Below are 27,093 nucleotides of genomic sequence, written 5' to 3' on the forward strand. Positions count from 1 at the left end.
TTTCAAATGAGTGTAACTTTATCATGTGTAAGACATGATGTGGATGCCCAAACAATTTAGATTTTGTACAGCCAGTCTAGAATACTTAGCTTTATAAATCCTATTTTTGGGAGAAAAAATAATCACGAAATGAATATATATTTGTGACAACCATTTTCTAGATTCAACAAAGCATTTTCAGTTATAACTGTTATAACATTCCTCTGGGTAATTCATGTTTTTGTGAATGCCACTGAACCATAGGAGAAACATACCTTATTCTGATTTCTTTGGAACACACACTTGTAATCTCTTCATGCACAGGCATGCAGTCGACTGCAGCAATAATATAAACATTCACTAATACGCTGAGAATAGGGGGAACTGAAATTAAATAAGTGTGTTTACAAAACATTAAAAATGTGACATGCAATTTCTAAGCAGTAATGCATTGTTCAGTAGATTTGTGATTAAAAGTTCTTACCATTGGAACATGTTGTACCATGTGTTCTTTGACAAGTTTGTTTTCCTCCTTACTCACCTACTAAAACATGTATATTCATCGAATTGCTGAGTTGGAGAGTTTTGTAATGAAATCTTCAGATTGTTAGCATTCCTCTCCTAAATCTCTATCTGACATTAAATAAAGTGTATCTCGAGCAGATTAACTGTCAAACACTTATGCCAACTAAATCTTTTCCAATCTGCTTTTAGGTTTTCAGAAGAGAAAGTTGTACATGATGAGGTAAAGGAAAGAACATGGACATTTTGAGCCAGTATAGGAAGATAGTGGAGATGTTTCCCTGAAAAAGCGGTATCACCACACAGAGCAAGCATGGCGTTTGCCCAGTCACACATTATGACAGCTAGGAGGCATCAACACAGTAGACTAATAATTGAAGTTGATGAGTACAGCTCAAACCCAACACAGGCGTTCACGTTCTACAACATTAACCAGGGACGTTTCCAGCCCCCGCATGTGCAAATGTAAGTATTATAGTTCTGTTATTGCTATAGAACAGACTATTGAATGGTTATTGCTATGTCAATGTGGTATTTGATGGGCCAGTCAGAAATGGGAATCTAGGGAATACTGTTTGGGGGAAACAGGTATTTTTTATTAATGGATGCAAGCGGGAACACTGTTGCTGCACTTGGTATTTAATAAAATGGCAACAGGCAATTCTAGGAATTTTAGTACTGTATTGTACCATTAATCAGTAACCATCCCACATCCTTATATGAATAGCTTTTTTTTTTAATATGAAGCCTGTTTTAGAACAAAATGAACCCCATTGTTTGGCTAGAGATTCAAGAATGGCAGCAACTAATGAAATAGAGTGGGCACCCATCTGACAGATCTTACTTTAATTCTGACAGTATGTGAAAGGCAGAGGGTGCTTAAAGTGTAATAAAATTAATGTGTTTGTTTTGACTTTTTCTATATAGTGAAAACATCTGTAAAGTTAATTACTCTGAGGGGTGATTTACTTTTAATGTAATATGGAAGATCATAATTGCAAAATGAATCGTGCTAATAAAGTTGAGAGCCGGAAGGGAAAGAAGAATATATTTAGCCATAACAATCAAATGAAGTATTAACAGTATTGTAAAACATTCTGGTAAAAAATCATGACATATACACTTTTTCTCTTTTGGTTGGAGAACGGTTTTCCTTTGGTAACTGGAAAAGGGTTATAGTAGCGATTGGCTTAATGAGTCTGAAATTGTAGGGCATGCTTTTTCAAAAACCAAACATGTATTGTGCATACTTGGCATGCAAACTGCATACATTGGCCCAGTGCAGACTTACAATTAATTGGTGTTGAGAGATCAGGTTGAGCAAAGGATTGTGTATTCTCTCTGCCCCTTGCTGCTGGTGCAACTGCCATCAATCTGGGCTAAAAGGAGCCTAGGGAAACTTCTATAACTCACTTTGAGAACCCTGATCTAAAGTATGTTCTCAAAACATATTCAGGCTCCTTTTAATTCAGGTCAGCAACAGTTGCACAAAAAAGTGAATCTGGATGCAGCAGAGAATTTACATGCAAGGAGGATGTGATAGAGCAGTGTCCCTGTTAAAGCCGTTATCACACTATGGAACAATGAGACACGTTGGGCTCTTGCCATGGTTGCCCCTGAGCATCCTCTCTGGCATTGCAGAGCTCATTTGCATCTTGGTACACCAGGGAATTGAGAGCAATGAAATGGGCTGGATATTGGCTAGAGTGCAAGTGGCGAAAGATGTGCTGTGACGCCGATTGGCCACAAGTGAAACAACATAACTGTTATTGTGTGGTGGTGAGGGCAGTGAAGAAGGCCTACTTCTCTACATCCATTGCATCCTGAAGTAGTCATGCAGTGGAGCTTTTTCGTATTGTGGGATCCGATGACATCCTTTTCCAGGAAATTGAGTTTTAGACCCTTCAGAAGCCCACTGTGAATTATTTGCAAGGCACTTTGAGTGGAGTTGCCTTATTCCAGCTCCACAAATCCTTATGGGCTAATCTGCATATTATGCAAATTATATGCATATTAATGGTTGCATTGTCTAGTTGTTTTGTTTTGTGCCTAGTAATTACCACCAAATAATGGGGGGGAGGATATGAGGAATCTTTTTGAAACTTACATTTTCAGCCTTAAATGCCTAGATTCTAGTTTCCAATACTTTGGAATATTTATTAATTTATTTATTTAGAGGATTTATATCCTACCCTCAGGGCAGCTTACAAAAACAATAAAAATCCACAGTCAGTCAGTTAAAAGCAATATTGTGACGGAGAGGTTGTCTTAGCAACAATTAGGAAATGTGAAATGAACAGTACAACCTGTAACAGATAGAAATCAAGATTTCAATATTATCAGTTCAGTCAATAATGTTCTCTAATTAGCTTCAAAGCAAGCAGAGCTATCATAAAATCCTTTCCAACACCAGACTCTACCCCTGCATAAGTCTGAAGTACCCAAAGCGGAATGGTCAAAGCTAAGACACCAGACTAAGATGCATCCAAAGTCAGAGGAAGGCAATGGTAAACCACCTCTGAATACCTCTTACCACGAAACCCCTATGAACAGAGTATCCAAAATGCAACATGAGATGGTGCTGGAAGATGAGACTCCTAGGTCAGAAGGCAGTCACCGAGCTACTGGGGAAGAACAAAGGACAAGTATGAGTAGCACTATGACTAATGACACAGCTGGGTCAAAGCTGAAAGGAAGTCCAGAGGCTGATGCGCACAGATGCAAAAGGAGAGTCCAGAGTACACAATAGGAACATGGAATGTGAGAAGCATGAACCAGGGAAAATTAGAAATTGTCAAGCAAGAAATGGAACGCATCAACAGTACAATACTGTGAGTTAAAATTGACAGGAATGTGACATTTTCAATCAGGCAACTACAAAATATTTTATGCAGGAAATGAGAAATTAAGAAGAAAAGGGGTTGCTTTAATAGTGAGAAGTGATGTAGCAAAAGCAATTAGGAGCTACAACGCAAGGTCTGAGCGAGTGATATCAATGAGATTAAACGGGAAACCTATTAACATAACCATCATCCAAATCTACGCTCCAATGGCAAACACAGAAGAAGAGCAAATGGAGAGATTTTACGCAGAAGTACAGGAAGAAATTGATCACACACCAAAACAAGATGTGCTGATAATCATGGGGGACTGGAATGCAAAAGTAGGGAACAGAGAAGAACTAGGAATTGTGGGGAACTGGGGCTTAGGAGACAGAAATGAAGCAGGAGAAAGACTTATTGAATTCTGTGAAGCCAGTAATTTGTTTCTTGCAAACACGTTTCTTGAGCAACCGAAAAGACGACTGTACATGTGGACATCACCAAATGGTCAATATAGGAATCAAATTGATTATATAATTGGTAGCAGAAGATGGAGAAGTTCCATACTTTCTGTGAAAACAAGACCAGGAGCAGACTGTGGTACAGATCATGAACTGGTCATATCGAAAATCAAAGTAATGCCAAAATACAATTTAAATAACATCCCAGAAGAATATAAAGATCAAATAAGGAAGAGATTTGAGGCTTTAAAATTAGTTGACAGAGAACCAGAAGAACTGTGGACTGAATCAGAGACAATATCAGGGAAGAATGCAAAAAGACAATATCTCTAGTTAAAAAGAGAGAAAGACCTCAATGGATGACTGAAGAAACTCTTAAAATGGTTCAAGAGAGAAGGAAAGCAAAAGCAAAAGGAGACAGAAACATGGTTAGAACCCTAAATGCAACAGTACAGTGACTAGTACGTAGGGACAAAGTGAACTATTACAATAATTATTGTATAGAAATAGAAGAGGTAGGGTAGAACAAGAGCCCTATTCTAAAAGATTAGAGAAATGAAAGGGAAATTTAAACCAAGAGTAGGGTTGGTGATCAACAGGGGAACACACTGACTGATCAAGATGGAAGCAATACACTGAAGAACTCTATAAAAGAAATGCCAGGATGACAGATTCATTCATGGAGGAACCATATGATGAAGAATCAGAAATTTTAGAATGTGAGGTGAAAGTTACTCTTGCAATACTTGGAAGAAAAAATCACCAGGAACAGATGGCATACCAATAGAGTTGCTACAAGCTACTGAGACCGAATCTGTTCAAATTCTGACAAAAATTTGTCAACAAATATGGAAAACTAAACAATTCCCACAGATTGGAAGTGTTCAATATACATCCCAGTTCCAAAGAAAGGGGATCCCAGGGAATGCAGTAATTATTGAACTTAATTATTGCCTTAATATCTCGTGCAAGTAAAGTAATTTACTCAAGATTCTACAACAAAGGCTCTTACCATATATGGAGCAAGAAATGCCAGGCGTCCAAGCTGGATTTAGAAAGGGAAGAGGCACCAGAGATCATATTGCAAACATACGTTGGATAATGGAATGGACCAAGGAATAAATCACCCTGCGCTTTATAGATTACAGCAAAGCCTTGGATTGTGTAGATCATGAAAAACTATGGAATGCTTTAAAAGAAATGGGGGTGCCACAGCATCTGAGTGTCCTGCTGCGCAACCTATACTCTGCACAAGAGGCTACTGTAAGGACAGAATATTGAGAAACCAACTGGTTTTCCAATAATAGGGGGAAAAAGTAATTGTACTGCCTTCAAGTCAATTCCGGCTTATGGCGACCCTATGAATAGGGTTTTCATGAGGCTGAGAGGCAGTGACTGGCCCAAGGCACCTAGTGAGCTTCATGGCTATGTGGGGATTCGAACCTGGTCTCCCAGGTCGTAGTCCAACAAACACCTTAACCACTACACCACACTGGCTAGTAGTTCCACCAAAATAGTAGTAGTAATAAAAATATTTATTCAATTTATTCAATAAAAAGTTCCCAAAGTAGTTTACATAGCAAAATATGTTTTTGAAAGAAGATCACTAGAAACCAATCATTTTCATTTCAAATTTTAAATAAAAGAAATTCTCCCCAGTCTTTGCAAAAACAACAATTGGGCTTTGAATATTGGAATAGTAATAAAGAAATTGCTATTGGAGGTCGCTGATTCATAGGCACACCATAAGTTGTAATCGACTTGAAGGCATATAACAACAACAATAAAGAAAATGGATCTTCTAAATATGTGCTGAGTGCATTCTCCAGCACTAAATTTGAAGCTTGCCTCTAAAATTTGGCATTAAGAATAAGAGATTTCCGCTATTGCCAGGGGACACACATGTAGCACTAAGAGCAAAATATACCACATAGTAAGCAAATCCCTTTAGCTGGTGAGCGTGGGGTGGATTGTTCCATTCCTGTTGGTGTTGGGGGGGGGAAGAGTTGCACTGAATATGTATATGAATACGTGTCTACACACCCGCACACACCCATCCATCCCTGGAGAGGAAATGAAGTGGAGTGATCTTTGGTAGGGAGATGCCTGCCAGTCATTTTGAAGAAGGAAAAGTATTAAAAATACTTTTTAGTCTGTTCTGAATTGCTGAACAGAGGCTCTGCCAGGCAACAGGGTGAGTGAGGCTGCATTCCAACACTTTACTTAGAAAGCTTTAAAAGAAATGGGGGTGCCACAGCATCTGATTGTCCTGATGCGCAACCTATGCTCTGGACAAGAGGCTACTGTAAGGACAGAATATGGAGAAACTGATGGGTTCCCCATCAGAAAGGGTGTGAGACAGGGGTGTATTTTATCACCCTATTTGTTTAATCTATGCGCTGAACATATCATACGGAAAGCAGGATTGGACCAAGATGAAGGAGGTGTGAAAACTGGAGGGAGAAATATCAATAATTTCAGATATGCAGACAATACCATACTCTTAGCAGAAACCAGTAATAATTTGAAGCGAATGCTGATAAAAGTTCAAGAGCAAAGCACAAAAGCAGGACTGCAGCTGAACGTCAAAAAAGACTAAAGTAATGACAAAAGAAGATTTATGCAACTTTGATAATGTGGACATTGAACTTGTCAAGGATTATCAATACCTCGGCACAGTCATTAACCAAACTGGAGACAATAGTCAAGAAATCAGAAGAAGGCTAGGACTGGGGAGGGCAGCTGTGAGAGAACTAGAATAGGTTCTCAAATGCAAAGATGTATCACTGAACACCAAAGTCAGGATCATTCAGACCATGGTATTCCCAGTCTCTATGTATGGATGTGAAAGTTGGACAGTGAAAAAAGCAGATAGGAGAAAAATCAACTCCTTTGAAATGTGGTGTTGGAGGAGAGCTTTGCGCATACCATGTACTGCAAAAAAGACCAATAATTGGGTGTTGGAACAAATTAAACCAGAACTGTCACTAGAAGCTAAAATGATGAAATTGAGATTATCATACTTTGGACACATCATGAGAAGACATGATTCACTAGAAAACACAATAATGCTGGGGAAAACGGCAGGGAGTAGAAAAAGAGGAAGGCCAAACAAGAGATGGATTGGTTCCATAAAGGAAGCCACAGACCTGAACTTACAAGATCTGAACAGTGTGGTTTACGACAGGTGCTCTTGGAGATCGCTATAAGTCATAATCAACTTGAAGGCACATAAGAACAACAAAGCACCAATTAACAGGGTGGGGGCAGGGCCAAAAAATGTAAATGCTAACAGATCAGCCTTTTCTACAGCGAGGTTTGCTTTTATATTTGTTCTGGGAGGGAGCATTTGGTGGATTCAGCCCCCTTTATTCTATCTTTCGTGGTGGCAGGCAGGCCCTCCCATTACATTCAGCACTTAAGACACATACCCTGAGACACAGAGGCAATTGAGATGAATGCTGCTTTTCCTTGCTGATGCAGCCATAAAGTCTATGGTAAGGGGTGGAGCTGCATGTGTTGAACAAGTGAGCATGTGCAGTTTTCTAAACTGCTAGAATCTGCATATGCAGCAGACAGGCAGGCTAAAATTCTTGACCTTCCCAGGACAGCTGTGGTATTCCTCATTGGCTAACAACAATGGAAGGCGGGAATAGACACTTTCACCCCTGAAATCACCCCAAAGTTTTTCAGAGAACTTTTGGCTGACCTTATTACTGACCTACTCATCTACTTTACCATACTGTGCTGTAAGGATTACTGAGCTGATGATAGTTATTTATTATTTACATTTCTGTCCTGCCCTTCTTCCAAGGAGCTCCTAATGTATCTCACAAAACGGGCAGAAAACTGCCTCCACATTTGCCTTGTATCTCTGGATCCACAAGGGCTAGAGACTTGCTTTTTTTAAAACTGAAAGCTGGGAATCCAGGCCACCTAATGGGCTAAGGTAGGTACCAGGTAGAGTGGCTAGAATCCAGGTATAACCTGACTAACTGGGCAATATGGCAAGCCTAATTTTGAGGGAAAGTTGCTTGCCCCCCAGCAATCTTGATGCCACATCTACATTCATTGCAGTCTTCAGTGAGGTGTCCAGTGCAACATGTGCTGCAAATTCTTGGGATCAGTTTCAGTTGATGTGGCCTGATTATGTGAACAAAGAGCTTGTAATGATGCAGCCAGCAAGGTGTCTCCTTTACCTTTGCTCCTCCTGGCTTATTAAAGCTTGCCAAAGGGGTATGACGAAGTGGATCCAGAGTGTGGTCAACATGTCTTTGTGGGAGGGAGTAGCTCCAGGTTTAAATCGACTGATTTGTTACAGTTAGGGGCCTGCCAGCACCCCTACAACACACAAGTGGTGGTGGCGGCAAAGTAAGACAAAAGGGGATTCGTTTCAGATCCACTTTCACCCTTGAAATTGCCCCAAAGTTCTTCAGAGAACTTTTGGTCGACCTTATTCCTAACCTACCTTAGCATACTGAGCTGTAAGGATTACTGAGCTGATGATAGTTATTTATAATTTACATTTCTACCCTGCCCTTCTTCCATGGAGCTCCTAATGTATATGAAGTGCTTTGAACACGAAATGTGCTATATAAATGCTAAGTTTAATCTGAAATATCTTAATTGTAGCCTGAAATGGGACAGGAACATTGCAAGTAATAATACTTAGAGGCAAATTACTGTGAACAATATCTGCTTTTACTAATTGAAAATACCCTGGAGGCTGGAGTCAGAAGACTTGTGCCTACTGAAGAAACTTGAACTGACTTGAAGCTACCTGCACCTAGCTCTGCCACACTTAGTGTATCTGTACTGGTACATTACACCAGTTGTGTAACTGAGGGCTCCAGGCTTCCTTTTTTGTTTTGGTGTCAGTGGCTTTTCCTTTATTTTGTTGTTGTCTTTAAAATATTGAATCCTGGAATGACTACTTTTTGGATCATGTTACGATCATGAAAATATCTAGGAAATAATAGGAGCCTAATTAATTGCCCTGGACAGTTAGCTTAAAATTTTCAGATTTATGAATATCATATGTTTCATTGCATCTAACTTATGTGAAGTAGTACCTTACCATTTAATTGCGCTGTAAAACTTCAGAACTTAATATTCTACTCAAAGGTACCTAGCACTAGATGTGTTATTATGAAGTGTTTATAATGTATTGTAACATGGGTATATGAGACATAACCAAAAATGGCTTGTGAAGCACTACTGTGGGTCAGTCAAGATGGAAGGGAAAATCATGCATTTTCCAGCAACTGTTGGGAGATGGCAGCGGATGCTGGCCGTGGATCTTGTCAGAATTGTGCAAGTGTCCCTTTGCTTACACCTAGCTGTCCCCTGGCACAGGTGCAGGTTGCTGACTTCAGCAAGAGCTGCTAACAGACAGTTTCCATACTGCCCTGCCTCCGCTGCTGCCTCCCAACGATTATCAGTAAGGATGTGATTTGTCCTCCAACTTGATTGTACTGCAGTGGTAGAGCGAGCAAGATTCTCATGAACAAACTGCCTCATCAGCCACTGCTGGACACAACCCAATTTATACGTTATTTTTTATGTTTGTGTTTCAAGAGATCTCTCTGCATTTGTGTACCTGTCATTAAACAACTAATTTTCTTGTACTTCGTCAAACTGGTTTTCTTTGGAAACTTACGGACACTTCAATTATGCATAATACATGTTAATGTAAATGTTAATAGAATTGATTCTTTAAGCTGCAATCTTAACCACGCCTACTTTAAAGTATGGGTCTTACTCTCAGGTAAGTGGGGTTAGGATTGCAGCATAAGAAATTTATATCTGCAGGTTTGCAATCATGATCATGTAAACTCTCTCCAAATTAACTCACTCCAAATTCACTACACAAAAGCCACAGTATCTAATTTAATTTTTTAAAAATATTGATAAATTTGTACAAATACAATTAGAAAAATATATTTAAAGGTTTTCTCTAAATGGTATGTTAACTGAACTTCAACAAGAAGGATAAAATCTCACTCGGAAAGAAGAGGCATTTATTTATTAGTGATAACTTTAAAAATAGCTATAAAGTAAAACACATTTCTGATTTATTTTTACACTTATATTTTGTCCAAAAATTATTGAAAACTCTCAAGAGCTGAAAAAAGCATTGCTTGCCTGTTTGAGTATTCTAAATTGCTATGTCATAACATGGTGACAGTGTACCTGAATTACAAACTAGGTATGTAAATAATATGGTCATATATTTATATTTTAAACAGTGCCTCAATGCTTTTCACATAGGGTGGATCCTGTTCCACATGATGCTCCTAAGCCTCCAGGATACACACGTTTTGTCTGCGTATCTGATACTCACTCCAGAACAGATCCAATCCAAATGCCATATGGTGATGTTTTAATACATGCTGGTGATTTCACTGAACTGGGACTTCCAAGTGAAGTTAAAAAATTCAATGAATGGTTAGGTGAGTATCATGTTACAAATAATTGTGAAATAGTTTCATTTAATTAGTGAATAAAACCACAACTCTGCTTCTGAGTAAAACACCATGCTCTTAGGAATTATGAATTTTAATTTTGCCTTGGTGTTGAAGTAAGCGATCAACACAGTGAGGAAAATCATATTACTGTGTGATTCAGCTGTAAGAAGAAGCAATATGCATTTTTGTTTTTAGAATTTTTAAACTGGACAAGGTATTCAGCAACTTTTAGCTACAACTTAACAGTTGAACCTTTAATAATTTATATAAAAACTCTTGCAAACATTGTAAATATTTGTTTTACCCTGGAGGCTGCTAATTTTTCTGTCTGAGGCTCAGCAGCACTGCAGCCCTCAAATCCAAACAAAGCAAAACCTGCATGTGGCTGCTGCCTTGGACAGATATGTAGATGCCTCTTGTAGCAAACCATTGGCACTGATAACAGAAATTCTGTTCCATTGGGCAAACAAACAGTAATCTACAGGTACTCCTATAGGGTTTTGCTTTAAAACAAAGAATAAACTCTTGTTTGTGTTACTGACTTGCTGAGCCATTATTGCCATGAGTCAAAATGTATTTGGATTTCTACTTTGCCTGATTTTTTTCGTGAATTATCTCTCAAAGGAAGAATAGGAAAAAATGGTTAAAAACGGAGATTTGCACATGATACTGAATATTTTAGACCTATTTAAAATGAATAGTCCTAAGTTAAGTATGTACAATTAATATATATTTTTTTGTATGAATGAACACAGTATGTTTAATATATCATAAATAAATTGAAGTGATATTTAAGGGTTAAAACTCATTTTAAGTAAAGCAAGAAAAAGGTGTTATATATTTTAACACTGTACAGGAATGAACCATTTTATAGTCTTCTCAGGGTTTTAACTATACCTGCCGCTTGTTGAGCCTATTGTTATTTAGAAGGCTAGCCTAAATGGGTGGGTATTTGATCTCATGATGTGTGAATTTGTGTGTACAGTATGTGAATATAACTCAGTGACCAGTTTTAATGACAGAAGACTTTGCAGCAGATGAACAAGGGAAGGGCAGCAGGTGGAATAATACAGAAAGCATTTTCAGCCTTTTAAATCTAAATTAAGTTTTAAAAATCCTTTCTGCATCCGTATTAGATTATAAAGGGATATTCAGATGAGTACTCTCATTTTAATCAGAGATTTCCCTCTGCTCCTTTTGACTGTTTTAGAGAGGAAAATTCATAACATATCCCTTATGTTGACCTTTTCATTTGTAGAATTTAGGGTCAGTTTTCTGTATCATATCATGTTGTGCTTCTGTGTATTAGACGTCATAGTGAGGACATTTTCAGACAGGAGGCTAATGCTGTTCTTGCTTCAGTTATATCTCCCTCTAGTAGCAAATTTAGGTGGTGAGTGCCAGCAGGAATGGATCCAAAATGGGGCCACTGAGAAACAATAGGGAGGTATTGACATGCTTGGGGGATCCCTGAAATTTGTACAGTAGGGCCCCGCTTATACGGCGGGTTCCGTTCCGGACCTCCACTGTAAAGTGGAAATCGCCGTAAGGCGGAACCCCATTGACTTTAATGGGGCGCGTTGCGTGAAAATAATGCTAAAATGCCGCAAAATGCCACAAGAGCGGCTTTTAAAGAGGGGAGGAAAGCCGCTGCATTAGCAGAACGCCGGGAAGCGGAGCGCCGGGAAGCGGGGCCTTACTGTAGAACTAAAAACTTAAGAAAAAAATCCTAAGGGGGGAACAACCCCAAAATTAGTGCAATGAAGACTGTGCATGCTGAGTGACAGTTGGAAAAGAAAAACAGAAAACTGAGGTCTGGGGAAGAGTAGAATAGCCTATTTTTTTTAAGTTTCTCACATTTTTCAGTACCATTATGAGGATTCCCTCACCCCTTTTTAACTCTTTTTAAAAAAATTTCGCTGCCCCTTTCCTCGTTTCTTGACTGCTTTTGTTGGAATGCATGGAAATTATACAGCCACCGGGAAGTGGTGCTGGCTGGTGGTTGTCTCTGAGGGAGCTCTGCCTCAGAGGAAGCTTTTTCCAGGTTAAAAGCCAGCCAAGAGGAATCTTGGACTGGCTCAAATGTTCTCCAAGGTATAGGAGAACCGATCAGATCTCCCACAAGACTTCGTTGAGCTGTCGGCGGCTGGAATTGATCAGGAAATTCCTGAGATAAGAAGGCAAGCCGATCGGCTGAAGACGGAGTCTGGACTTCCACGCAAGCTGCACTGGGATAAAGCGAAGCGTTTTTTCTTTTTAAAACGTTCTTAACCAGCGAGCCCACTTCTACCTAAATCTTATCATTCGGCTTACATTACTGCAATAAAAGGGATTTGTTTATGAATCAGCAACTGAGAAACCTGGGTGAGTCATACCTTTTCTCTTTTAAATATAATTAAGGAAGAAAGAAAATATAAACAACTTATATACTTTTTTTACGACAAAAAGCTGGCTTGAATATGGAGTTATAAAGTTTAAAAACGGATGAGAGGCAATTATTATATTTTGGACTAATTTTCTCTTTGGACTATTTCTTTTTGGATAAATCCGCTGCTCGTATATGCTAATAACTGTTTAGTCTTGGCAACAGAATTGTTTTGCATTCTTGGATGCAGATAAGAACTGCTGGCTGGATTTCAATAATAGGCCTGGAATATTAACTCTTTTTTCGGTGGAGAGAAAAAAGAAAAGAAATAGATTGCCTCTAGGTTCTGAAATAGTGATTAATATTAGAAATTAAAGGCTTCTTTTTGAAAATGGCAACTAAAAAAACAACCAAGGGGCGAAGAGGTTCTATTGATACACAGGAAGAGGATATACCCCCAGAAATGTTTAAAAAAATAATGGAAGGGATCAATGCTATGAAACAGGAAATGAATGAAATGAAAACTGAATTGACAGATATAAGAGACTATATTAAAACACAAGTGGATGAGATTAAAGGGACAATTGGGCAAATAAAGGAGGATGCAAAAAATACTAAAGAAAAGGTACAAACCTTGGAGAATAGAACAGATATACTAAATCTGGAACTAGAAAAAAATTTGGACTATTTAGCTATGACTGAAATGAGAAATAAAGAGCATTGTTTGAGATTCCGTGCAATCCCAGAGGAAACAGGTGAAGACATTAGAGACAAAATTGTTAATGCTTTAGTAAAATTTCTGGACTTGAATGAAGATAGGATGGAATTTGAAATAGACAAAGTTTATAGAATTAACTCCAGATATGCAACAATGAAAAAAATTCCAAGAGATGTGCTTGTTCACTTCGTAAAGAAAACGACCAGAGATATGGTTTTACAGCAACACTTTAAATATACCTTTAAAATTGATGGTAAGGAAATACTGGTGATGAAGGAAATTCCTATTAGACTTTTACGTAAGAGAAAAGAATATGCTTTCCTTACAGAAAAACTTAAGCAATGCAAAATTCAATTTAGGTGGGACGTTCCAGAAGGAGTGATTTTTACATTCAGACAACAGAAATATAGATTGAATACGGTTCAAAAAGCAAGGGACTTCTTGAGAAAAGCTTCAAAAGATATGGAAGAAGATAAACTCAAAGATATGGATACAGTTCCTGGGAAACAAAGTCAACAAGGATACGCAGAGGAGGGGAAGGAAGATGATGGATCAAAAGGAGCATCAGGCAAATTTTAAAATACACGCTTAACGATGGATTACAAATACCTAACTTGGAATATAAATGGAGCCAACACGGCGCAGAAGAGAAAGAAAGTGTTTCATTATTTGAAAAAATTAAAATTGGATATAATTTGTCTACAAGAAACTCATATTCAGAAGAAAGATTCTAAATATTTGATTTGTAAAAATTTGGGTGAAGAATTTATTTCAGCTGGACCAAAAAAAAAAAATGGAGTTGTTCTCTATATTAACCCGCAATTGCTTCCTAAATTGGTATTATTGGACGATAGTGGTAGATTTGTGGGGGTTGAAATTACTTTACAAGGTACAAACATTTTGATAGTGGGTATTTATGCCCCCAATGAAGATAAAACAAGGTTTTATACAGGACTTATGGAAAAATTGTCAGAGTTTTCATATGAGCATTGGTGTGTCATGGGTGACTGGAATGGGGTAATCTCACCAAAAATTGATAGGCTTTCTGAAAAAAATATCAAAGAGACACAAGGTAAATTACCGAAGATTTGTTTTGAACTCATGGAACATCTAGAATTGGTGGATACCTGGAGATATATAAATGATAATGCAAAGGAATTTACTTATTTTTCAGAAAGACATAAAACATTTTCGAGGATTGATATGATTTGGATGTCAAAAATTTTAGCGAAGGATATTTTTAAAATGGATATATTACCAAAAACTTTTTCGGACCATAATCCTGTGATATTAACTTTAAAAAAAAAAAATCTTGGATTTAGATGGAGACTAAATGAATCTTTATTACAGAATGATAAAGTAGTACAAGAATGTAAGAAGAAATTAAAGGAGTTCTTTGAATATAATTTACATAAAGGAACAAGTGAAAATATTGTTTGGGATACAAGTAAGGCATTTATGAGGGGATACTTTATTAAATGTAATTCTGAATTAAAAAAAAAGAAACAACAGAAAATGCAATTAATTTTGGAAGAAATAAAACAAAAAGAGGAAGAATTGAAAAAGAATCCAGCTAAAGTTTCTATTGTAAATCAAATTAAAATGTTACAGAAGCAAGTATCAATGTTGACAGTTAGAGAAATTGAAAGGAAATTAAATTTTGCTAAACAAAGGACTTTTGAATTTGCAAATAAACCTGGGAAATGGTTAGCATATAAATTAAGAAAAGAACGTCAAAAAAATATTATTTTAAAGATACAAGAAGGAGATGAGACGCTGACAGACAATGTAAAAATCAAAAAGATTTTTCATCAATATTACTCAACATTGTATAAGTGTCAAGAAATTCCATCTGAAAAAATAGAAGAGTATTTATTTAAACAGAATTTGCCTAAAATTACAGATTTTCAGAGACAAGTTATAAATGGCCCTATTACGTCAAGAGAGATATCTGAAGCTATAAATAAAATTAAATTAGGAAAGGCACCAGGACCAGATGGGCTATCTGCAATGTATTATAAATGTTTGGAGGAAGAACTCCTGCTACCTTTACAGTCTACAATGAATTCTATTTTGCAAGAGGGAAAGATACCGGATAGTTGGAAAAATGCTAATATAACATTAATACCTAAAGAGGACCAAGATTTAACTAAAACAAAAAATTATCGGCCAATATCTCTACTGAACAATGACTATAAAATTTTTACAATGATTTTGGCTGAAAGATTGAAAATAATATTGCAACAATTTATTCAGGAAGATCAATCAGGGTTTTTACCTAAAAGACAATTACGTGACAACGTCAGGAATGTTTTGAATGTGTTGGAATATTTAGAACAACGAAATGATAAACAAGCAGCTCTGATTTTTTTAGATGCTGAAAAAGCATTTGATAATTTGAATTGGAAATTTATGTTCCAGGTTTTGGAGCAAATGGATTTTGGAGACAACTTTATAAAATGGATCAGATCGATTTATACATCACAGAAGGCCCAGATAATTGTTAATGGAGACTTAACGGATTCATGTGAAATACAAAAGGGTACAAGACAGGGATGTCCATTATCTCCCCTTTTATTTATTCTGGTTTTAGAAGTGCTGCTTAGAGATATAAGGCAAGATAAAAGGATTTCGGGATTAAAAATAAAAAAAGAAGAATATAAATTGAGAGCATTTGCTGATGATTTGATAATTGTACTAGAAAACCCTTTGGAAGGAATTCATATACTGATGGACAAATTAAAAGAATTTGGACCTTTAGCAGGATTTAAGATCAACAATCAAAAAACAAAGATGTTGGTGAAAAATTTAACTTTAAGGGAACAGAAAGAGTTAATGGACAAGACAGATTTTACAATAGAAAAAAAGTTGAAATATCTAGGCATCATCATGACAAATAAAAACTCAAAGTTGTTTCACAATAATTACGAAAAATTATGGACAGAGATTAAGAAAGATTTGCTAAGATGGGATAAACTACAACTGTCATTAATGGGTAGAATATCTGTGATAAAAATGAATGTATTACCGAGAATGATGTTTTTGTTTCAAACAATACCTGTAATATCCTCTGATTTACCTTTTAAACAATGGCAAAAAGATATTTCTAAATTTGTATGGCAAGGAAAAAAACCAAGAGTTAAATTTAAATTACTTCAAGACGCTAAAGAAAGAGGAGGACTGGGATTACCAAATTTGAGACTTTATTTTGCTGCCTGCTGTTTAGTCTGGATAAAGGAATGGATCTTATTGAGGAATAAAAGACTATTGGATTTGGAGGGCCACAATTTGAAGTGGGGATGGCATGGATATCTATGGTATGACAAAGTAAAAGTAAATGTAGACTTTAATAATCATTTTATAAGACGTCCTCTGTTGAAAATATGGAATAGATACAAACCAAGGTTTTATTCGAAAATACCATTATGTGTCTCAAGTCAAGAAGCGTTTTATAGAAGAGAAATGTCTGGAAAAGAGAAATGGTTAACTTATCAAGAACTATTAGAAAATGTACATGGAGAACACATAATGAAAGAGAGAGAACAATTGATAAAGGAAGGATATAGTTTTCATTGGTTTGCCTATTTACAATTGTTAGAAAGATATAAAATGGACAAGAAAATGTATGGGTTTGAAATAAATAAATCTGATTTTGAAATAGGTTTGTGTACAAATGATGAAAACATAATTGCAAAAATGTATAAACTTTTATTGAAAATGGATATGGAGGAAGAACAAGTAAAAGAGTGCATGGTAAAGTGGGCAAAAAATTTTGGTCATAACATACAAATGGATCAATGGGAAAATATGTGGAAAAAAGGTTTGAAATTTACATTATGTTATAATCTTAAAGAAAACTTTTATAAAATGATGTACCGTTGGTACATGACTCCAGAAAAGCTGTCAAAAATGTATAGTAATGTCTCTAATGTTTGTTGGAAATGTAAACAACAAGAAGGATCTTTTTATCATATGTGGTGGTCATGTAAAAAGGCAAAATTATTCTGGGCACAGATAGGCAGGAAGATGCAAAAAATTTTAAAAATAAATATTCAGTCAAAACCAGAATTTTTTTTATTGGGCTTTATGGATAAACAAATAGAAAAGAAATATGGAAGAATAATATTATATATGATTACGGCAGCAAGATTATTATATGCACAAAAGTGGAAAATGGATTCAATACCAACAATGGAAGAATGGCTATTGAAATTAATGGACTTAGTAGAAATGGATAAATTGACGTGTTTACTTAGAGAAAAATCGACAGATACATTCCTTAAGGATTGGAAGCCTCTCTTAGACTTTTTGTCGAAAGATCAAAATAAAATGATGATACTGGGATTTGATGATTAATTAAGACAGCTTATGGAGAAAAGGGATTTTGTATGTATATATATTAAGGGACAGGTTTGATGTATATTATATACTTATAGCTGATCTGTGACAAATCGGAAGTCAACCATTTTATTTTCATTTTTTGTTGTAATATTGTTATGTTTTTTCTTACTTTGTTTTGTTTGTTTTTGGAAAAATTTGAATAAAAATTATATAAAAAAAAAAAAAGAAATTATACAGCCACAAGAGTGGCTGTATACTATAGCCAGCGGGGATTTTTCACATTCCGCAATGTTAAATTGAAAATACCCCCATGCCATTCTGATGCTTCCCATAAGCTCATTTCAAAACAAAACCTTACAAAACTTATAGTCCTGAACTCAGAAACGCTTGCTTAACAACCCTGTCAATTTTCATGGCGATACACAAAACAGTCAGAGACAATAGACAGTTCAAAGTGTAAAAAGAGAGAGAGAAACCTTAGAGCCCTTTTGGACTTTTTTCTCTGAGAGTTCTCATAATCTGTTGAAATTCATTAAAAACCAGTCATGTTCACAGAGTACCTGTAATCCTAATACTGACGTTGCCCCATACTCTGACCTTCATCTGCTGCAGTTTAAAAGTTTAAAAAATGCCTGGGTGATTTTTAATTAATTTAATAAATTTTGGCTGGGACCCAATGATAACGCGGAGCATGCTCAGTAAGAGCCAACTGTCAGAGTTCTAAAAGCTGCTGGGCTTGCCTAATCAGAGGGCCACACCCACACCAGACTTTGATTTCATGTGAGACAGTCATGGCTTCCCTCAAAGAATCCTGGGAAGTGTAGTTTGTGAAGGGTGCTAAGGGACTCCTATTCCCCTGAGAGAATGGTTAACAGTCAGCCACTCTGATTGAAGGTCTGTGAGGGGAACAGGGCGTCTCCTAGCAACTCTCAGCACCCTTCACTAACAACACTTCCCAGGATTCTTTGAGAGAAGCCATGACTGTCCAAAGTGAAATAAAGGCCTGGTGTGGATGTGGCCAGGGACAGCTTTGGTTTAAATTTGGGTGGGAGGCTACATGTGTCTGCTGTAGAATAAAAAGGTGGGGGAAAGCCTGAAAAAGAATGATTCTGTTTACCATGTTTTCCTTTTGGAAAGGAAAGGGGCTTCCCTTCTGCCCAGTGCCCACCCACCCAATCTCCTCCCCTCCCACTCCCTGCCCCTTCCTTGGGTCAGTGTTGGACTATGACCTGGGAGACCAGGGTTCGAATCCCCACACAGCCATGAAGCTCACTGGGTGACCTTGGGCCAGTCACTGCCTCTTAGCCTCAGAGGAAGGCAATGGTGAAATCACCTCTGAATACCGTTTACCATGAAAACCCTATTCAAAGGGTCGCAATAGGTGGGGATTGACTTGAAGGCAGTCCATTTTCATTTTCAAACACGATTGCATAGAAATAAATCCCACTGAACTCAAAAAATATGCAAATGATCAAACCCACCCTCCCTTCTCCTTCCTCCTATCCCCTCCTCTTGCCCCTTCCCTCCCCCTTCCTTTGCCCCTCACTCCCCATCCCCTTCCAATCCCCTCTTCCCCTTCCCCCTCCTCCCCTTCCTCCTCCCCATGGTCAGTTTTACCTATCTTAAACATGATTGCACGGAAGTAAATACCACTGAACTCTATAAGCATGCAAATGATCAAACTTGCCCTCCCCTCCACCTTCCTTTGCCCCCCTCCAATACGCTCCTTCCCACTCCTCCTCCCCCATGGTCAGTGTTTCCTATCCTCACCAAGATTGCGTACGAGTAAATCCCACTGAAAATAAGCATGCAAATGATCAGACCTGCTTTTTCCCTCTCCTCTCCCTCCCTCCTCCCCTGCCCACTCCAGCCGTCCCTCCCTCCCTCCCCTTGGTCAGTTTTACCTATCCTAAGCATGATTGCACGGGAGTAAATCGCACTGAATTTAATAAACATGCAAATGATCAAACCTGTCCTTCTCCTCCCCTCCCCATCCTGCCTGCTCCCCTCCCAGTCCTCCCCTCTGCATTTCCTCCCCTCCCTCCTCCTCCTCCTCCTCCCCTCCCCATCCTCTGTGGTCAGTTTCACCTATCCTAAGCATGATTGCAGGGGAGTACTCTAACCGCGATAATGGACTGGATGGGAGCTAATAAACTGAAACTCAATCCAGATAAAACTGAGACGCTGATGGTGAGGGCCTTTTCCGCACAGATGGAGGATGTTCATCCTGTTCTGGATGGGGTTACACTCCCCCTGAAGAAACAGGTTTGTAGTTTGGGGGTTCTTTTCGATCCTTCCTTGTCACTCGAGGCTCAGGTAGCCTCGGTGGCTCGGAATGCGTTCTACCATCTTCGTCTGGTAGCCCAACTACGCCCCTATCTTGGCGGTGACGACCTCGCCTCAGTTGTTCATGTTCTAGTGACCTCTAGATTGGACTACTGTAATGCACTCTACATGGGGCTGCCCTTGAAGACGGTTCAGAAGCTGCAGCTAGTGCAAAACGCAGCAGCCAGATTATTGACAAGGACCAGTCGGTCCTCACATATTACACCTGTTCTGGCCCGTTTGCACTGGTTGCCAATTTGTTTCCGGGCCAGATTCAAGGTGCTGGTATTGACCTACAAAGCCCTACACGGTGTGGGCCCGCAATACCTGATGGAACGCCTCTCCCGCTATGAACCTACCCGTGCACTTTGTTCGACATCTAAGGCCCTCCTCCGAGTACCAAGTCATCGAGAAGCTCAGAGGGTAATGACAAGATCCAGGGCCTTCTCTGTGGTGGCCCCCGAATTGTGGAACAGTCTCCCCGAGGAGGTACGCCTGGCGCCTACGTTGTTATCCTTTCGGCACCAGGCTAAAACCTTCCTATTCTCCCAGGCATTTTAAATGCATTTTAAATACATTTTAAATATATTTAATATATTTTTATGTATTTCAATGTGGTAATTGCTCTTGTTGTTTTAATATTGTTTAGTGCATCTGTATTTTATATCGAGTGATTTTGCTGATTTATTGTATTATTGTACTATTGTATGTTGTACACCGCCCAGGGAGCCATTGGTTATGGGCGGTTTATAAATGAAACTAAATAAATAAAATAAATAAATAAATACTCAATAAGCATGCAAATAATCCATCCATTCTCAGCAGACTTGGACAGGATCCCATTTCTTACCTCCCGGATTAAAAAGCAGGGAAATTCACTAATAGGCAAAAAACCTTGCGGTTTAAGAACATACCTATAGCCTACAGCTATTCTATCAAATTTAAAAAGCAGGGAAATTGGGCAGCTATAGTGAATGCACCAGGGGAGCAGGAGACCTGAACTCCTCTCTGAGATATTGTACTGCCCTACAAATTGGTCAAAATGCAAATGCAATTTCGGTTGGTCTTTCACAGTCCAATCCACTTCCTGTGTAGCTTGGAAGAATTTGGTAACATGTGCCTCTGAGCATATGGTGAGTGGTGGCAACACCTGCAATCAGCCCAAATAATAGAAAGAATACATGTGGTGTGCTGATCTTGTTTTAGCCGGGAGGAAGCAACATTATTAAGACAGTTGATATAGTTCAGATGGTCACTTTGAATATGTCTGATTTCCTTTGCAATTTTAGTGAAGTTTCCTATAGGAAATCATTTTCTTTTGTTTCTATTTCTGTGAATATGTGAAGTACAGCAACTCTTTGCAAAATTTATACTAAAAAAACTCCAAACATAATTGTGGAATAATGGGACTGACTTCTGCAGAATAGTTTCCAGTGGACCTCAGGAGTGTCTCAATTTGCACAAGATAAAACAGTGGGAGGTGAAATATATTCTAGCAAAATGCTAGGTGTGCTGTATGTTTTTAATTGACTGTGCCCACCTTGCCTTAAATGAAGTGGTTTAAACATAGCAGGCTGAAAACATGCATCCTCTTTTTTCCAACAGCTAGAGTCATTGCTGAAGTAGCAACATATTGGAATCAGTCTGATTTTACATCAAACTGCAGTTTCAGATTCCACTGTTAATGCACCCAAAATAGAAATAGACCATAACCTCCAATTTGAAACACAAAAGGCTGTCTTCACCATCATATTACATTGACCAATAAAAAGGCTTTGAAATTAATAAAAATAAATTTGACACAGATTTCTAGGATGAATAATGAGGGAAATAAAATTTTCTAGTGTATATTCTCTGTAGAAACATTAATAACACAGGAAAGAAGCAAAGTAAGAAGAACACCAGCAAACATACAAAAATATAATTCTCTATCTTTGGAGATGGCAAGTGTTGCCACCACTCACCATATGCTCAGAGGCACATGTTACCAATTTTTTCCAAGCTACACAGCAAGTGGATTGGACTATGAAAGACCAATCCAAATGGTGTTTGCATTTTGACCAATTTGTAGGGCAGTACAATATCTCAGAGAGGAGTTCAGGTCTCCTGCTCTCCTGGTGCATTCACTATAGCTGCCCAATTTCCCTGCTTTTTAAAGTTTGATAGAATAGCTGTGGGCTATAGGTATGTTCTTAAACCACAAGGTTCTTTGCCTATTAGTGAATCTATATAATTTAAACGATGACGCTTGTGATGGATGTGTGGAAGCACACTCACTCCTTTTGTTCAAGTATGCATGATTTTGTAAATAAGGGGAACAGATAGAGCTTTTTCAGCTGTGGCCCCCAAGCTTTGGAATACTCTACCCCAAGAAGCCCGCTCTGCTCCCTCCCTGTTGGTTTTCCAGAGACTTCTGAAAACAATCTTGTTCCGGAGAGCCTTTGGGAGGGACTGAAGGTAGAGCCTGACACTGATTTTATGCCTTCTGCGTTAAATTTTACCTTTGTAGTCCCTTTAGTACCAATCCCTAGATATATGTATATGTGTGTGTGTATATAGTATTTTATGTATTTTAATTGCATTGTATGTATTTAAAATTTATTTTAATGTTTTTGTGATTTTACTGTTTACAATTTTATTATGTACATGTTTGATTTTATTTTTGTAAGCTGCCCTGCGTGCCCTATTATAGGGTAGAAGGGCGGGATAGAAATATTTTAAATAAATAAATAAAAATAAATTTGGTAAATGTACATATGGCACTTTAGAAATTAATAAAGACAAACAGCTGTGCAAGACTACTGAAATCAGTATCTCAGTTTACAAACTATGGCTTAGGGTGAACAAGTAACTGTGCTGATGCCAATTTAGAAAATCATGACCACTTTGGTTCTTCCCCTGGTCTTGCTGCTGCTGTGGTACCAGGAGCTAAGACTGGCCTCCTTTGGGAAGAAGGGTGGGATAGAAATAAAATAAGCCACAGTTTGACTTAGCATTACATGCCAATCCGGTTTCCCTCAAATAAACCATGAACGGTAAGCCAAGAACAAACTTGATTACAGCTTTTCTAAATATGCACCAGCATGCTTGCTCATTCATGCTTAGCCATAGTTTGACTTAGTGTTATTTGTGACCCAGGCCAGTGTTTGAATCACTAGTAGACAAAATGCTGTTTCAAATGCACTGTCAGGGTTGGCAAAGGAAGAGAATTCAGAATTATCTGGAAAAAAACCAGTGGTTTGTCTTGTTTCCATGGCAAGTTTTTGGAACTTCACAGAGGAAATATGGTTTGGGAAGAAGAGCATGGAGAGGGAGAGTTACAGCAGAAAAAATACTGGATAGGGAAATGCTTTAGCAATTCCCTACCACTACTTTTCTACTCTAGATCCTATTCTTAAGCAATTTTTAAAAAAAACAAAAGCAGTTGTTGGGTTTTGTTTTGTTTTCTGACATGTTTATCCTTAAGAGGGACCAAGTAGCCAGGAGACTTATATGGCTGGGGCCACAATGCATACAGGCAACCAAGCTACTCTCTAATTATTTTTGGCAGACCACCCAGTTTCTTGTTGTCTATCATGAAATCTGAAACAGGTTAACTCATGATACCCTGAAATACTAGCTAAAATTGGGGAATGGATTCATCATAAACACTACACATCACCAGGATAATTCTTGCCATATGGAAGTACACACATGGAAACATTTTCATTGGCTGTATTTGAATGACACTGTAAACCTAGCATGAGAAGCAGTAACAAACCATGAGCCTTGGCTTACATTGTCATCTGAACCAGCACTCATTTTTTAGAATATTGCCAAATAAACTATGATATGATGATACGATTTGGAAAAAACAAACCATGAGTGTTGTATGTAAGCTACTGTCCATGGTTTGTTGCTCCCACTGGCACTAGGGATGAGCACAGGTGAAGCAATTTGGCAGCATGTACTAGCAAGCTTGTTCATAGTAACCCATAATAGTGTTGTCTGGGCACTGCCTTTAAATGGTTCATTTTACAGTTTACTGGAAGACAGTTCTGTGAGCTGATCTGGATAATTATGGTTTATAGGATTCTTTTCCGGAAAGTTGTATGAATTAGCCACTCAAGCAAAACGTTTTACTTAAAGCACACGCATGTGTGCACACATCTTTTCATGGGGCTGTAGTCAACTACGCTTTACTCAGAGTAGGCCCATTAAAATTGATGGCTATCAATTTCAGTAGATCTACTCTGGTTATTACCCAGTCATTTTAATGATTATTTTGTACTGTTGTAATTATGTTTTATTGTCTACATTTTACACTGCCTTATTATTTTACATGAGTTGGTGCTATATAAATATTTTCAGCTATACATATAATATTTTTGTAAGCTGACACACAGCACGACTGCAGCATTCCATGGTGGGGAGGCATTGGGTGCGAGGCAAGCGTTGCAAGGGCATGAGACAAATAAGAATGGCAGGCAGACAAGAAAACGAGCACGTCAGGTGGGCAGCCAAGCAAGCAAGGCGGAGAGTGTGTCAGCCCGGACAAGTCATGGTGGAGCATTCAGGACAGTAGGGTTGGCAAGTGTCCGGTTTTTGCTTGGAGACTCCAGATTTTTGGGGTGCTGTCTGGGTCAGTCACCTTAATCTCTGAACTCTCAGCTTTCATTTTAAAAAAAAGGTTTCTAGGTGGTCTGGTTCCCGAGATATACACTAAAACTGCAGCCGTCCCCAGCAACATCAGTTAAATGAGCTCATAGCTGGCTGCTCTAATCCCACCCTTTCAGGTTTGTAGCCAATAAGTCAGGGTTGTGATTGACAAGGCCCTTTGCAAGTCAGAAAACTTGTTTTTCCTGCTTTTCTGAATATCTCATCAATTAAGTATATAGCTTTCAGTCTTTTTCTCTCTTGTGTGCAGGAGTCAAACAAGTTTAAATTTTCCTGGACTGTTGAAGAGGGCACTGTCTTGAAAACCTTCCCAATATGAAGCTTTAATCCAGTACTTGCTTTTCTGGGAGTAAAGCTGCAGTGTCAATCCCACATACACCGATTAAACCCCATTGAATTCAGTAGGACTTATTTTTGAGTAGACATGGTTAGGATTGTGCTGTAAATTGACGGGACTTTTGAATGAACATAGCAAAGAATTGTGTTTGTGTTATAAATCTTTCTCTCCCCCTCCAATCCTATTTTTTTAGCAATTAGGCAGGGCTTGCATAGGTATCACTGCTTTTATTATGTAGGAAACTAATACTGATCATATTTTTTAAAAAAATGTTCTGCAGTGACCAACTGGTTTTGAGAATAAAGTATTATATGGGTTGGATGTATTTTTACATCTCCAGTGTGTGTGTGTATATGGAGTCTTTCCAACAACCCTGTGAGGTAGGGTTGCAGACTGAAAACCAAGGCAGCTCACAATAAGAAATAAATCTCACTAAAATCCAATAACCATAAAAACAAGTATAAACAGTTGCAAAACAGCTTAAAGTGGCATGATTCTGAATTCTGGGTTGAGTGAATGAAGTTACTTATCACTTAAGGTTGCAGTTCTGTGCACACTTCCCTGTTTGAGTAAGCCCCACTGAATACTTTGGGACTTGCTTCTGAGTAAACAAACATAGGATTGCACTATAAATATCTTTATAGATTGTGTAAATAATAAACATATTTGATATTTATTTATTTTATTTATTTATTTCAATTTATATACCGCCCTTAGCAGAATAGCTCTCAGGGTGGTGAACAAACAAGATAAAATACAATATATCATAATAAAAATCATAAAAACATATACAAACAAACAACAAAAACACTACAAAAACACGATACGACAAAAATTAAAAAATACGGATTAAAAGATTAAAATGGTTAAGAAAATTAAAATGCCTGGGAGCATAAAAAGGTCTTTACCTGGCGCCGAAAAGATAGAAGTGTAGGCGCCAGGTGTACCTCTTCGGGGAGGCTGTTCCACAACTCAGGGGCCACCACAGAAAAGGCCCTAGATCTAGTAACCACCCTCCGGGCTTCCTGATGGGTTGGTACCCGGAGGAGGGCCTTAGATTCTGAACGAAGTGAACGGGTAGGTTCGTATCGAGAGAGGCGTTCCACAAGGTATTGAGGTCCCACGCCGTGTAAGGCTTTATAGGTAAGAACCAGCACCTTGAATCTCGCCCGGAAGCAAATAGGAAGCCAGTGCAGACGCGCCAAGACAGGTGTTATATGCGAAGACCGACTGGTCCTCGTCAGTAGTCTGGCAGCTGCGTTCTGCACCAGCTGAAGCTTCCGAATTGTCTTCAAGGGCAGCCCTACGTAGAGCGCATTACAGTAATCCAATCTTGAAGTTACCAGAGCGTGAACAACGGAGGCGAGGTCGTCCCTGTCCAGATAGGGGCGTAGTTGGGCTACCAGACGAAGATGGTAAAACGCATTCCGTGCCACCGAGGCCACTTGGGCCTCGAGAGACAGGGAAGAGCCGAGAAGAACCCCCAAACTAGTCGTGCTTATATAAATATTTCTTCATACTATGTCCTGATAAGTATCTGATTTCACACTATGGTTGTACAGTATTATTTACTCTGCAATTTCAGTGTGCCCTTCTTCCTTGAGGTGGCCATGGTTCCCCTCTGTTGTTTTCGTCCTGAGGGGCAGATTAGGCTGAGAGATGGTGAGTAGCCCATGGTCACCCAATAAGCTTTATAGCTAATTTCCATTTAAAAAAAGTAGTTAAAACAATTTACATGCAGGCAAAGTTTATTAAGTAGATCCACACAATATGTTTAAAGCACATCCAACTTGCAGTTAAAGAACATGACTTCCCCTAAAGAATCCTGGGAAGTGTAGTTTCCCCCTCACAGTTATAGTTCCCACCACCCTTAACAAACTACAGTTTCCATGATTCTGTGGTGGGATTCATGTGCTTCAAATATGTGTTGAATGTGCTTTAAATGAATGGTGTGGATCTGCACAAGGTATGATGTGCATTCGTTAGTGAACTGAAAAGAACACTTTTAGATTTTTTTAAACAGGAAGGGCTGTAGCTCAGTGGTAGGGCATATGGTTTGCATGCAAAGGTCCAAAATTCAATTTCTGGAAAAGACTATTG

The 27,093-nt window shown here is 38.3% G+C and overlaps 1 protein-coding gene across 1 annotated transcript in view; it reads left to right on the forward strand.

Annotated features, from left to right (window-relative positions):
- The first annotated feature begins 770 nt into the window (after window positions 1-770).
- The window catches only part of MPPED1 (metallophosphoesterase domain containing 1), a 148,606-nt gene continuing 122,283 nt past the window's right edge, over window positions 771-27,093 (forward strand). The window contains exons 1-2 of the mRNA XM_061637875.1: window positions 771-966; window positions 10,055-10,236. Coding sequence (XP_061493859.1) covers window positions 815-966; window positions 10,055-10,236 — 334 coding nt within the window. The 5' untranslated portion in view covers window positions 771-814. The remainder of the gene's footprint in view (window positions 967-10,054; window positions 10,237-27,093) is intronic.

This window comes from Rhineura floridana, chromosome 8, assembly GCF_030035675.1.
Source record: "Rhineura floridana isolate rRhiFlo1 chromosome 8, rRhiFlo1.hap2, whole genome shotgun sequence".
Classification (NCBI taxonomy): domain Eukaryota; kingdom Metazoa; phylum Chordata; class Lepidosauria; order Squamata; family Rhineuridae; genus Rhineura; species Rhineura floridana.